The sequence below is a fragment of the Cervus elaphus genome, chromosome 19, assembly GCF_910594005.1.
Source record: "Cervus elaphus chromosome 19, mCerEla1.1, whole genome shotgun sequence".
Classification (NCBI taxonomy): domain Eukaryota; kingdom Metazoa; phylum Chordata; class Mammalia; order Artiodactyla; family Cervidae; genus Cervus; species Cervus elaphus.
This window is the reverse complement of record NC_057833.1, coordinates 51,584,794-51,599,346: the sequence shown is the minus strand read 5'-3', so window position 1 is coordinate 51,599,346 and position 14,553 is coordinate 51,584,794. Positions and strand designations below refer to the sequence as shown.

Genomic DNA, 14,553 nt, shown 5'->3' with positions numbered 1-14,553 from the left:
CAAGAATAGAATGAGCCTACAGTGGGAGACTATATTTCTAGACCCATCAGTTTCTTACTTACCACCAGGGTAATTGTTGGGACCCTGCAGCTTGAACTTATTCTTTTCCATTTCAGCGCTGAAAGCCTGCAAGAAGCAAAACAGAGCGGAGAGTCCTAAGTGGGGCTTTAGCTACTGTCATCAAAACCCCCCTCTTTACTTGCACTCACCATGCCTGGCCTCACCCACTCTGTTATCCCCTATTCCCACTGTCACAAATCTAAAGCGACCTTTCAAAAGTCCTCGGGAACAGCCAATGCAGCGCTACAATCGCTAGAGGGGAAACAAGTATAGGAAAAATGGAAAGGAAAAACTCTTAAAATCTGGCATAAAAAAGAATGTACATCCCAAAGCAAAATATAATCATTCATAGATAATAATGCCTTGCTACCATGGGGTTGCAGAGTCAGACATGACTGAGCACACACACTCAACATGACAATCACAAATTATATATTAGGCACTGAACTAAAGGTGTGGCTATATCACTGAAGAAGACAAATAGTGGCAGATGTTCTTGTAATCAATAAAACAAACTCATTTTTAAAACTTACATGCACACCATGCTGTAGACTGAATGATCAGTTCTTGTAAAGTGCTTAAAATTATACCCAGGTTATTGTAAATACTCAATACGTTGAATTGTAAATATTCAATAAATATTGAAAATATAAATATTCAATATGTTAGCTATTGTTTTAATTATTATTATATGACAGTATGCACACAGACATTTATGTATATTGCCATGTAGATCCTTTGTCATAGTATCCATTTGAAAAAACTCATCTCTCCTAGGGTTTGGAACCACCACACACAGGGTCTTCTTTGTTTAAAGTTGATGCAATTGACAGTAATTCTTCATTGAAAAAGATGGTAGATAATGAGGTAAAGTCTAGAATCTTCATTTCATCTGAACTTTAATAATGAAGTTTCTTAACCTGTAGCAGTTTTTCTTCAAAAATTATATTTGCAATTGCTATTTCCATAGCAAAAAAGCCCTCATATTTATTTAGTACCTGGAGTGGTCATAACAGGGAGGAGCTTCCCTGCCCTCCAAAATAAACAAGATAATATTATCTGCTGATAAATGGACTAATAATAGCTGTCAAACACAAAATGGATAAAAATCGGCTCTTTTCCAAACTCACTTAAAGTCAGTATGCATTCCTGGGTTAGAAATCAATGAGGCAAGCCTTTTGAATTGAAAATGAAAGAAAACTGTAACTTAATCAGGAGCAAAAATTTAGAAGGTGTGGATAACAAGCAGTTTGGAAATGCAGATCCAAATGGCAAGAACTTGGCAGTTTTCCCAGTTCTGTCCACAAAAGACCAACAACTCATGTGAAGAATGTGAGGAGTGTTCCTAGTAAGGAGTTTCTTATTCGGAGACGTAATATCTGGCACAAGGTAGACATGCAACACATATTTGTTAAATAACCAAATGAATGACTATCCATTGCCTTTTGTAGATACTCAGCACCACCCAGGAGCCTTATCATCATGAAATACTAATGAACACAGTATATAGGTCAGCTGGGGAGTTATTTGCTCATTATTATTCATGAATTGGAAATTCATCAGTATGTGAATATAAGTATCACTTTAACGTAAGTTCAGTATACGCTGGTCTTCCTGAGTCAGGTCAACTCTAGATGTCTGACAAACCCATTCTCTGGATTGTAGGGACCTTGCCAAAGTAATGCCCCCCGTGAAGAAGTGTGCAAACTACCCTCTGTTCTTTCTGAACATAAACTCCTTGTTGAAAGACTTATTTAGGAGGAAAAGGTGTGCTTAGCAAAAGACTAGAGGAGTATACATATGTGTATGCACATGTCATACTTCCACATGGATATAATGTAGTAAGTAAGTGTTAGTCCCTCAGTCGTGTCCAACTCTTTGTGACCCCACGGACTATATAGCCCACCAGGCTCCTCTGTCCATGGGATTTCCCAGGCAAGAATACTAGAGTGGTTGCCATTCCCTTCTCCAGGTGATCTTCCCAACCCAGGGATTGAACACGAGTCTCCTGCATTGCAGGCAGATTCTTTACCATGCGCGCCACTAGGGAAGTCCTAAAATGTAGTGTTAACACTGAAAAAAAGCCTGAAGGAATGGTCAGTGTTCAGGGTACGATATAAATTACCTTTTAAGATAATCTCCTTTGAGTCACAATACTGAAAGCTGTATCATCTTTCAAGATATTTTCTTCCCTATATTTTTGTTTAGTGTTTCAGAACACAGACTTTAGGGTCAGACCAACAGATAGAGGTTGGACTCTTGGCTCAGCCACTGGACTAGGTATGTACATATTAATCTCTGGTCCCACTTGCAAGATGGAGATGACAATAATAGCTAGCTTCTTCTTGGCACAGTACCTGGATGATGCAACTCATGGCAACTACTTTTGTTATTGTCCCCCAGGGGAGCTCTCAAACTATGGTTGATCTTTTCTGTATTGTTGAACTGCAATTTACATTTTTGTTTGTATGTTGATGAGAATGAGCACTTTCTTTTCTGTGGTGGTTTAGTTGCTAAGTCGTGTCCAGCTCTTGCAACCCCACGGACTGTAGCCTGCCAGGCTCCTCTGCCAGAATCCCATGGGATTTTCCAGGCAAGAATACTGAAGTGGGTTGCCATTTCCTTCTTCAGGGAATCCTCCCAATCCAGGAATCAAACTCAGGTCTCCTGCATTGCAGGAGGATTCTTTACTGACTGAGCTATGAGGGAAGCCCCACTTTCTTTTCTACTTGTGGCTAATTCCTTTTACAGGGATATGGTGCTTTATGGACAGCCCAGGGATGTATTCTGAGCACCTATCTGGGCCTAGTAATAGTCTTCTGCAGTGGGTGGCAGGTGGAATTGGTGAACTTCATTTGAATGACTGGATGTTTAATTTTGTCAAGAAGATAAGCTGCATCACTGGGTAATTCACCAATTTTGCAGGTCAGCTGTGGATGAGACAGTGGTGTACTGGAGCTGGCTTACACTGGCTCATGAGACTCCACAGTGACTGTCTCTTTCCGATTTCTCCTCCAGTGATGTAACATAGATAGCTTGAGGACAGCAATGGAAATCAGCAAACACTACAAACCTCCCCCTGTCTAGCAAGGCAGCAGGAGGAATAAGAACATTTACACTTGTTCCAGGGAAGTGTGAGTTAGAACAAGTCTAAGCTTGTTTTCTTGTAGAGAGAGAGAAAATGGCAACTACCCACATGTAGAACAGGCTGGAAGGTGGGAACGAGAAGGGGAGGAGCAAAGGACCCCACAAAACTAGGAGGTTGCATACCTTTAAGGAGCAGAGGGAGAATAAATGCCAACAAAGGACAAGGGAAAAGCTAGGTAGTGGGGTAGACATGGCTTCTACAATGACATTCCTTACTAAGTCAGAGGTGAATGATTTATAAAAATTACATCTCACCAAGTTAGACCATCATCATGTTCCACAGCACTTAACAAACCCTGTATCTTACTTTGGAGATATTAAATAGATGTTGTTGAGTAAATGAATGTGAACGAACTGCAGGACATTTCTAAGATATTAACTTACCTTATATGTCTCCAATTCTTCGGGGAGAATCACAAACTTTACAGCTAATTGTTGAAAATTTTGTCTGGCAAATATCAAAACTTCATTAAACATAATCTCTGCTGTTTCACTCTTCTTCATTCCAATGATTCCAGTCCCAAAGGCAGGGAAGGAAATGGAAGTTATATTTAGTTCAAGGCAGTTTTCCAAGCATTTCTTCATCGCAGCTTTCAATGTCTATAGGAAAACCACAAATTTAAGATTAGTCTTTTGAGTCAAAAATAAGACTTCACTTACCCACTTACCCCTTAATCCTGCCCATATTTTACAATGCCAACCTCCAGTATTCCTCAGGCCATGCCCATGCCTCCTCAGAGAACAGGAAAGGTACCACTCCACAGGGGACCCATTACAGCTATAAGGTTAGATGATGAGAAATGAAAGGGTTGAGAAACTGAAGTGACTGACTGGTACATTTTGTGCCATTCAAGACATTTGGGCACTGGGATTACCCTCAATTTATTCAGCCTTCTCCCCGGATTAGAGAGCCAATCTTCAACTCATCCCCACTTACCTGCCACTTCTGGATCAACATAAAGAGCTTTAATAAAGGAGGGAGAGGTTAAAGTAAGTGGTCAACATTTATTTAAAGTCATTAAGATCTGTCATGTAATTTATTTTTGGCAGATTTAAACTTCCATCAATATTTCAACATTCAAACAACACTATAGTAGGAAGGTTACTGGATAACCTTCTTACATTATACTAATATACTAATATGTTAGTTATACTAATGTAAGAAGATTATACTGATGTGCAAGGACCTTGGAAAACTGAGGGACTGGAAAAAGCAGAGTGACTAGAGGACCAATTTGGGACTTGAGGGCTCTCTAGACAAGAGAAGATCAGAAATGGTGATAAAATAAATATGGACAAAGACAGAAAAGGGGATTAAGTTTCCCTCTCTCTACATTTCAGTAGGTTCCCCCTAGTCCCTAATGTATGTAATTTATACCGCTCAGTTGTAGAGTCAGCCAGAAAGCTAAGCTTTACCACAGGTGCTTCACCACAGGGAAGACCTCACAGGTAACAGATGTGACTGGAATGGTATTAGAAGGGAGATCCCAGGTCCTCCTGGGATTTAACAGATGGCAGGAGATATGAAGAGGCTGAATCCCTGGCCCCTATGTAAGAAGAGGCCTGTAGCGCCACTGGATGCGGAGGTGAACAAGTGTGTAGACAGGGAGCCCTGATGTTTGTGTCCATCTGTGGTATGCCCACTTAAAATTCAGACATGGACTAAGCGATAATTTAAATTAAACTTCTTAAGATAATTTGCGACCACAACATCTGTTTAATATTTCAGGTATTCACAGGAGTAGTAGAGAATGGGGAATATTCCACTTGACAATAACATATCATGAATGTCATGACATAATGGAAATTCAACAGACTATTATATAGACTTTGGAGACACAGAAAGATAAATTTATTTTGACCTTACCAGTTTTTGTTCAGAATATCCTGAAGTCCATAACACATGGTATATGTATTTGCAAGACAATTTAAATCCTCTTGTGACCAGTACCACCGGGGAATCTAGTGGTGTCTTAGTTATATTTGGGTATAATTCCTGCTCTATTTCATCTCCGGCTGCTTTTAGAATTGATTTTGACACAGCCCCAGCACTAAGACTATTACAGGAGTACACAGAATTAACAATTACATCTGTCTGAAAAGGGAAAAAAAATGAACAGGGTTCAGTGTTAAATTACTTTTTCTTAAATGACTAATTTAGATATTTATTTTCCTGAAGAGCTTTGAAAAATACTTTTGAAGATCCTAAATCCACAAAACTATCAACTTAATAACAGATATAAAGTTTCCAAAGAGTGATCACTTGATTACTGTTAAGTCTGTTCGTGCTAATCAGAAATTATGTTAAACATGTAGATGATACAATTTTTATTGCAAACATCTGTCAGCCCCTTGCTGGCTTATACTCCCAATATTCCCAGATTCAGAACTTTTTCTATGATTTGTTCTAAGCTTTATCAATAAGTGGTTTCATTCTATAATCTACTGTCTTCACTTTTCACTGTTTCTATGTGAATGTGAATGTTGTGTTACACAGAGTGGAAATAAAATTTATAAGGAAACTTTTACCCCCTATAGTTCGCGCTTTTCAAGGTAAGTAGCACGTGGTTAAAGAAAAACACAAATGAGATGAAAAAGTTTACAGTGGGAAGTAGGTCTCCCTCTTGGTGGGGGTCCCCAGAGCCCCCTAATTCATCTTGATGGCTTTGGCTCCTTTTGGGGGTAACTTATGTTACTTGTGGTTATTAATGAATGTGTCACTTTGAAAGTGCAATCAGAATTTGCAAGTTGGAGGCACTGGCACCCTTTACAAATTTTAAAATTCTTAATGTTGATAATAATTAAATATAATAAAATTTTAGTTAAAGGAATAAGCTATTCAACCAGGATGTTCCCACTTTAATTTTAAATTGGCATATTAATGATTTATCAAATAAATATTTCATCTCATGGGGTCCCCTCAGTCTTCTTTCTAATTGTCTTGCAAGCAACAAATGGAATTTTTTCACTTGTGATTAATTCTGTTTGACTATGGCCACAGGAGAGTCACGGATCCATGGGGGAAATAGAGAATATAGCCTTATATTCTCTTCCTCTGTTGCAACCCCTGCTCTCTGCTGCCTCCTTTCAGTTATTTGTCAGTAACTTGTTGAACACCAACATGCATGCCCAGAGCCCAGCTCCAGGGTTTCAGAGATGAACAAGTGACAGTCCCCACCGTCAAGGTGCTCTCTGCCTGGTAGAGAAGCTGCACTAATCCAGAAATACCTGGTTCACCGTTACATTGACTCTCTCCCCTGCCTGTCAATGCCCTCACCTTTGTGCCCTACTGTTCCTGGCTAAATGCTAAGTTACAATTTATATCCTCCACAGCCGCTGGCACAGAACCATAGACTCACATACAATTTACAGCTCTACCTAGTACTCCTGACTAGTCCAGCCTATCACTTTTGATCTGTCAATTTCTCTGTATCTCTCTGCTAAGTCATTCTAACCACCCAGCCCTCTTCTGCCAATTCATAACCATCATAACTTGAGATCAAATGCAAACTCACATCTTTTGAAATAATCCTTCTTGATCTACTACATTCCAGTCTTGTGACAAAATGTACATGCTCTGAAATATTATGAATTCACTTTGTATTGAGACTTTTTATTATTACTGATAGGTTGCTTTAGAAATATTCAGATGGTTTGTCTCCCCAGTGAGACTTTTCAACTAGAGAATCTTTCTATAGGAAAAGAATATAGTAGATTTTTACCTCTTTAGAATCAAAGATTGTTCTATTTTCTCACGGTGCTTGAGAATAATGATAATAATTATAAATACTTATCACATGCCAAGTTCTATTCTAAGCAGTTTATGTGTTCTGATTCCAACTCTGAGATATAAGTGCTATTATTATCCTCATTTTACAGATGAAGAAACTGAGGACCAAAAGGTAAAGTAACTCAATTCAGGTCATCCAGTTAGTAAATGGCAAAGCTAATATTGAAATCCAGATGGTCTGGCTCTGAAATCCATACTCTTAAACTAAATAAGATACTTTCTAAACCATGTTTGAAATAGTATATGCTGAAAACATACTTGCTAGCTAATACACAGTTCAGGGATCCCTTTTGGCAGTGAAAGAGAATAAAACAAAGACTTACCTCCTGCCTTTCAATGAGGCCTTGGACAATCTGAAGAGTCATGTTGTTCACAACCATAGTATTGAAAGGCTGGGTGGCTCCTTGACTTACCCAGGATTCCAGCTCATTCCTTCCTAGGATGATTTCTGAAGCAAGTTTAAAGGCAGCAACAGTAGGGTCCTCATTGCTTACCAGGTGAATTTCTTTCAAATTACTGGTTATTGGCATACTTTGGAAATAAAACTTGATAGTTTGCACAATGGTCTCTGTACACAGATCCAGAGGGAACTGGAAAATCCCAGAGCTCAGGGCTGGAATTGCTACTGTCTTAATGTTCATAGAATTTTTACTGCTGACACAATTCAAAATATTAATAATGGCTCTTTGCAGTTTATCAATACATTCCCGGCCATCCATCAATGCCCACCGAGGCCCAACAGCATGGATAATGTATCGGCAGGGAAGCTTCCCTGCTCCTGTGGTAACTATCTCACCAGTTGGAATTCTGCCGTATTTGGAAACAAATGATCTGCTCTCCTCTTGGATTTCAAAGCCACCAGCTTTCACAAGGGCCTGGGCCAGGCCCCCTCCATGCAGGAGTTCTTCATTGGCTGCATTCACCACAGCATCAACAGCATGTCTGGTAAGGTCGTCCTTCCAGACAGATAACTCTACCCTGGGAGTCAGCATTTTTCTGAAGACTCGTAGAGACTCATTGTTACCTTCCCGGGCCGGAGACACCAGGGTAAAGTTACAGCCAAATTTATTCTGGAGGACTTCACACAGCAGACTCTCATTATTTTTTAAAATTTTGAAGTTGTCATGACTAACAGAAATTTGCTGACTGTAGTTTCCTCTGAGAGTATCAATCTCTGGAAAAGGAGAGAAGATAAAAAAATAAATGAGCAAGGGGTCCTTTGTAAAGGATATAATCCTACTTCACCAGGAGACTGAGCTTCCTCTATGCAAAAAGAGAGATGAACTTCTTCTAGGCCTCTTCCTGTTTCTCCCTTATTCCTTAGACCAAGGATATCCAAGAGTTTTCCATGGTATCACCATAAAATGCTTAGTTGTGTGCCTGCCATACAGTAAATACCCAATAAGTAGTAGCCACCATGATGTAATGATGGTGGTATGAAACTGCTTATCAAGGTTCGTAGATTTTAAAAACCTATATAAAAATAGTGAGTTTGGGAAGACCCACGCTTAAAGCACAAGTTTTAGACTTAATTATTAGTCAAAAATATGTGGAGGCTTTATTTATAACTTGTTTGCCTTTGTCAACATCTTGGCTTGGGTTCTCCTAGAAGCTGATTCTGAGGTAGGGGTTGAGTATAAGTTTATTTGGGAGGTTATCCCAGAAAACACCAAGGGCATGGGATGGGAAGAATCAAGTGGGAAAGTGAGACAGGGAAAGGAAAGAAATGAATAAAGGGGATGTTACAAAGAAAATGAAGCTGAACTCCACAGAGGGCCAGTGTGGACCATGGGTCTTAGAATTGTATCACCAGAGGGGTGAAGGAGCTGGGATAGTTACCCTGTTTCTATCAGTCATTGGTTGAGGATGCTCCTGGGGGCATGGTCCAGGAGATGGGAGAAGCACTGACAATAGGATGGTAAATAATAATTCATCATATTCTAGTTTTGTAGCATGATTTTGGTGGAAATAAAACTGATTGCCTAAAAAGTATTTTCTGCAGGTGGCAGCAAGATGATGCGCTAGCTGCTCATAACCTCTTTCAGTGAAGCGGGGAGTATGATTAGCCAACAGCCTCCAGGTGTTAACCCCTCAGCTTTCCAGCCCAGGTCACATTATTCTCAGGATGGCTCCATCAATAGCTGGACAAGGCCACTGATGTCCAACTTTGCCCAAGAGCAATCTTAGGCTGGCAGAGCTTTGCCAGATTTTCATTACAGTCTGATGGCTCCACCTGCCCAATCCAGTTTCTTCTCTTTTCCTTTCACAATAAGCCTTCAGGCATTCCTAACTCCATCTCATTTTCTGCTTCCTGGAGAACCTTACCTGTGACACTGTAGTTCATGGGGTCTAAAGCATTATTATATGCCACCAAGAAAGGAAAAATGATGCCAACTAAACCTATCAGTAGATAGGGAGCAGCCTTATTTCAGAGACCTGAAAAAAATCTGTGTCCTAAAATAGATACAATATAGTAATTTCACTGACTGGGAAAGATTGAAGGCAAAAGGGGAAGGGGGCAGCATAGGATGAGATGGTTAGATAGCATACCCATACAATGGGCATGAATTGGAGGAAACTCCGGGAGATAGTGGAATACAGAGGAGTCTAGCCTAGTCCATGAGGTCCCAAAGAGTCAGATACAACTTAGCAACTGAACAACAGTAATTGATTACTTTTTACTTCAACTCCCATTTCTAATCTGAGCCACCTAGAAAGACCTTTAATGGCCTCAATTACCCCAAAGCAGCAGCACATGAGTAGTCAGAGCCTATAGGCTTGTGCTATGGTTGAAAATCTCAAGGGGGTCACCGTTGAGGATGAGGCAGGTTCCACTTGGCTCTTAAAAGCCTTGCTGAGCAAGAAGACAATCAGTGGGTCACCTCTCGTGCCAGTTTTAGTTCTAGGGCTGTGGTCAGAAGAGTCTCCCATCTTGTGGGCAAAGGACAGGGTCAACGGGAGCCCTAGAGACACGCATCTGCCGGGTCCACACCACCTTCGAAGCAGTCCCTCTCTGAGGCATGCGCTGGGTCCCCACAAGGTCCTGCCGTCACGCACCTGAGCACTGGTGGGGAAGACAGTCTCCTTCTGTATTCCCCTTTCTCCACTGAGGAAAGATCTGAGCAAAGATTTTCTGAGGCAAGAGTGACAGTGAGGTAATCCTACCTGATTTCTCACTGTCAGCTGCTGCTCCAACACCCTGTGAAAAGCGAGAGTGGTTTCAAAAACATCGAGACGGAATAATTTACAGATTACTGATGACAAATACAGTTTCATAAACACAAAGCAACAGAAACCTTCCTAAGAGCACTGGGTTGGAGGGGGGAAGGGGAACACATTTGTTTGATCAATGTGCCTGGAATACTTGAAATACTAAGTGTTCCAGTCAACACTGACTCTACCCCTCTTCCCTAGAGGCCGATGTACTTTTAATTCTGGATGAGATGAAGGGTTGGCGATTACCACCTGAAAAGGCTCAAAGGTCACAGACCAAAAAGACCCCAAACTCTCAGAGAGGACTCCAATCTCCAAAGGCTTGTGGGGTTCTTCTAGACAGAATAGAAGACATGGGGACAAAAGCCTCATCAGCTTCACCTCCCCATCAACCTGAAAGGACCCACTTTCAATGGCTTATGTAATAACATGAGCCTGAATGTGGAATTTTCAGGATAAACCAATGAGGTGCCTTTTTCCTAGTCCCTTACTTTTATTTCCCCTCCCTCCACCTCCTTCCCTCATGCTGCTGCTGCTGCTGCTAAGTCGCTTCAGTCACGTCTGACTCTGTGCGACCCCATAGACGGCAGCCCACCAGGCCCCTCTGTCCCTGGGATTCTCCAGGCAAGAATACTGGAGTGGGTTGCCATTTCCTTCTCCACTCCTCATGTTACAAAAGTAGAATTGCTGAGCAGAGAAAATAAAAATGATACTGAGGCAACATTCTGAAAAAATCACCCATCCTCATGTTGACTCTGTTGATTATATTAGCACATTCTTGATTCCCCATCTCTCACATGAGGCAAGGAGAAAACTTTTACTGGGATATTAAAACCAAACAAGAATGCCAGGTATAAACTGAAAATCCCACTATTTTTGCTATCATAGGAAGAACTATTCATGTGCTGATCAAAGTTTATTACTTCTACATTTATGCTTTTTACCTTGGAAAAGTCCATCTTCCAGGTCTCTGAGGTCTTTCAATGTTTGCTGTTTTGCGTTTCCCAAATATGGCAGGCAGTCCCCTTCTAGGAATGAATAGAAGCATGCATAAGCACTGATGAGTATCTTAGGGAATTTGGTGAGGATACACAACAGGAAGACTAAAGATGATTTCTGATCTTGAGTTATTTTTCATTCCATTGGTGAAGGTGCAAACACTGTTTTTGCTTCTGTTGTTACTGTTTACCTTTTATCTTTTACTGAGAGCTTCCAATTGAAACCATAATGGCAGTTCAAAGAAGGCAAAGAGCTGTATGGGCTACGGCAGGGAAATCTGTATGGGGAAGGTGAGGCTAGGGCCAGGTCTTGAAGGATGAAGCAGGTGTTTACATTTTTAGAAGAGGAGGATGACGACACGTGAGCACAGCATTCAGAGAGTAATGAGGAAAAACAAGCCTATGCGAGAGTAGGATGATTTGAGAGAACACTATTGAAACATGTACATTACCATATGTAAAACAATGACCAGTGCAGGTTCAAGGCATGAAGCAGGGCACTCAAAGCCCATGCTCTAGGACAACCCAGGGGGTTGGGGTGGGGAGGGAAGTGGGAGGGGGGGTCCAGGATGGAGGGACACATGTGCACTCATGGCTGACTCATGTCGATGTATGGCAAAAACCACCACAATATTGTAAAGCAATTATCCTTCAGTTAAAATTAATTAATTAAAAAATGACTTAAGGACAATACACTGCAATTTGCACAATTTGTTGCATTCAGGAAAAAAGACAACAGCAAAATAAAAAATTTAAACCCTAAAAGATTGTTAATAAGACATGGGAAAGTCAAAAGAAAAAGAAAAAAAGACAGAAAAAAGAAAACAAGCCTATGAATGAGTGAAGACCCCTGGACAGTGTCTGAAGAAAGAGGAAACTGTATTTGTGCCTGTGGGGATGTACATTACTGAATTTGTGATAAATATCCCTGTTCTAATTATAAAGGGGATTATGTGGATAAAAATCAGAAACCCTGGAAAAACACATTTTAATGATTTTTCTAACAAAAGAATTAAAAGACTATGGAGAATAAGAATAAAAATCCTTAAAGACACAGATACTCACACCTGTTGCCACACAGTTGCCTGAGGGCCTCTGAAATCATTTCTAATGCTTTGCAAAAGGAAAATTTTGAACAGCTATCTGCAGTATCAGAGCACGATTATTATTCAATGTCAGGAAAAGCAAGTCCAAGTACAATCCTAAAATGCAAGGAGAAGACACATTTTTGCCTCCAGAGGGCACTGCTGTTTTCACAAAAGAAGGAAAACTGAGCCGGCTTCGGCTGTGGGCTGCCAGGGGGTTTTGCTTTCAATGCGCTGTGCTGTGTTTAGTCTTCAGTCATGTCCGACTCTTTGCGACCCCATGGACTGTAGACCGCTAGGTTCCTCTATCCATGGGATTTCCCAGGCAAGAATACTGGAGTGAGCTGCCATTTCCTTCTCCAGGGAATCTTCCTGACCCAGAGATGGAATCCTCGTCTTCTGCGTTGCAGGCGGGTTCTTTACCACTGAGCCACCAGGGAGTTTTAAAGGCATTGGGGCCGACTGGTCAGTAGGGGGCGGCACTCTTTTAACCCCAAAGTAATTAGAAACAAGCAAAGGAGCATATGGCCCAAAACACTCAATCTCTTCTATTTTAACAACAACAACAGCAACAAAAGCCTTCCCAACTTTTCATCGCTGGTCCTACTATGTTCCTTTCTCTTCATGGGCGGCTGAAGGAGTTGACTCTGTCCATCTGCCTGCTCAGCCCACAGCAGTCTGGCTCCGGAACCCCAGTTCTCTGAAATTGCTCCTCAGTGTCTTCCAGGTGGCTAACCCCAGTGGACTCTCTTCTGTTCTAATCCTTATTTGGCCCTTCTCTCTAGTTTCATTCATTTCATGATCTGATTCCTGATCCTCTGCTTTTAGGCTTCTCCAGTGCCATCTTCCCTTGGTTCTTGTTACCTCTCACTTTGCCTTTACAGACCTTTCCACTGGATTCAACCTTCATCAGCTGCCCCAGGACTTTATGAGAGGCATGTCTCAACTCTTTCTATATACTCTCCAAATGTGATCTCATCTACTCTCATGACTTCAACTCACCAGCTGCAAATATGACTCCCATACCTGTAATTCTAGGCTATGGCTCTCCTAAGACTAATTTTTCAAGTCTACCTGAACGTCCCATAGTTCCCTCAAACATAGCCTCTGAAAATCTGGATCCATAATCTCATCACTACTCCCCACATTGCTACCTACCCTCACCCAATCCCTCCAAAATCCATGCTTTATCTCCTGGGTTCCACAGCTTGGTAAACAATACACCATTTATCTACTCAAGTCAGAAATCTAGAATCTTCTCTTCTGTTTCATATTCAGTTCATCACAGGGTCCTGTCCACCTAAATAACTTTCGGATATGGTCCTACCCTCCGTGCCCACAGATACCACTTCACTTCACAGCTTTCAGGGCTTCTTGACTGAGCTATGGCAATACATTCTCTTTCAAGATTTAAATGTACTTAATTTTATGCTTTATTGTTTGAATAGTTACCAGGTACATTTACTGGTTCAAATTTAGAACGTATAAAAGGCTCCCTCCTACTCCCCTCACTAAATTCCCTTCCCAGAGGCAATCAATGCTATTAGCTTCACCAATGTCCTTCCAGGGGCATTTTTACACAAAAGGTAGCATTTTTTTTTTTAACTCTCATGAAATAGACATTTATTGAGAAGCACTCTCTGCTCAAAACGTTCAACAAACTCCATTGCCTATAGTAAAGCTCAAGCTCTTCAGCCTGGCATCCAAGGGTCTCTTTGAAATTTCAGTTTCCCAGCCTCCCCTTTACATACCTAACACTCCCACAGAACTTCAGTGCTGTGAAATGGCACGACTTGATGCTCTCCAAACTCTCCTTCACTTCTGGGCCTTTGCCCTCTTGGGGAAGAAGCTCTGGGACACCAGCTTTGGTCAGAGTGCTCCTCAGAGCCTGGGCCCACCCTCAAACGGTAGCATCTAATATGCCCTGTTCTGCGTCTTGCCTTTTCCATTTAAGGTATCCTAGAGATCTGTCCATGTTAGCCTATATTCCATCATATAGATGCATTGTGAGCTATTCAACTACTAGTAACCCCTTTTATGGACACTCGCTGTGTGCTGTGCTTAGTCGCTCAGTAGTGTCCAATTCTTTTCTACCTCATGAACTGTAGCCCACCAGGCTCTTCTGTCCATGGGGATTCTCCAGGCAAGAATACTGGAGTGGGTTGCCATGCCCTCCTCCAGGGGATCATCCCAACCCAGGCAGCGAACCCAGGTCTCCCACATTGCAGGCAGATTCTTTACCATCTGAACCACCAGGGAA

General features: G+C 41.4%; 1 protein-coding gene across 5 annotated transcripts in view; it reads right to left on the bottom strand.

Moving 5' to 3' along the window:
* PARP9 (poly(ADP-ribose) polymerase family member 9) overlaps nucleotides 1–14,553 on the bottom strand; it is a 30,242-nt gene that overhangs the window by 13,413 nt on the left and 2,276 nt on the right. The window contains exons 2-8 of one of the 5 annotated variants that reach the window (XM_043873826.1): nucleotides 12,276–12,410; nucleotides 11,155–11,238; nucleotides 10,163–10,196; nucleotides 7,321–8,171; nucleotides 5,075–5,302; nucleotides 3,592–3,807; nucleotides 63–126 (exon numbers count right to left, since the gene is read on the bottom strand). In XM_043873826.1, coding sequence (XP_043729761.1) covers nucleotides 63–126; nucleotides 3,592–3,807; nucleotides 5,075–5,302; nucleotides 7,321–8,171; nucleotides 10,163–10,196; nucleotides 11,155–11,169 — 1,408 coding nt within the window. In that variant the 5' untranslated portion in view covers nucleotides 11,170–11,238; nucleotides 12,276–12,410. The remainder of the gene's footprint in view (nucleotides 1–62; nucleotides 127–3,591; nucleotides 3,808–5,074; nucleotides 5,303–7,320; nucleotides 8,172–10,162; nucleotides 10,197–11,154; nucleotides 11,239–12,275; nucleotides 12,411–14,553) is intronic. The other 4 variants (XM_043873825.1, XM_043873827.1, XM_043873823.1 and 1 more) reach the window with 4 other exon arrangements.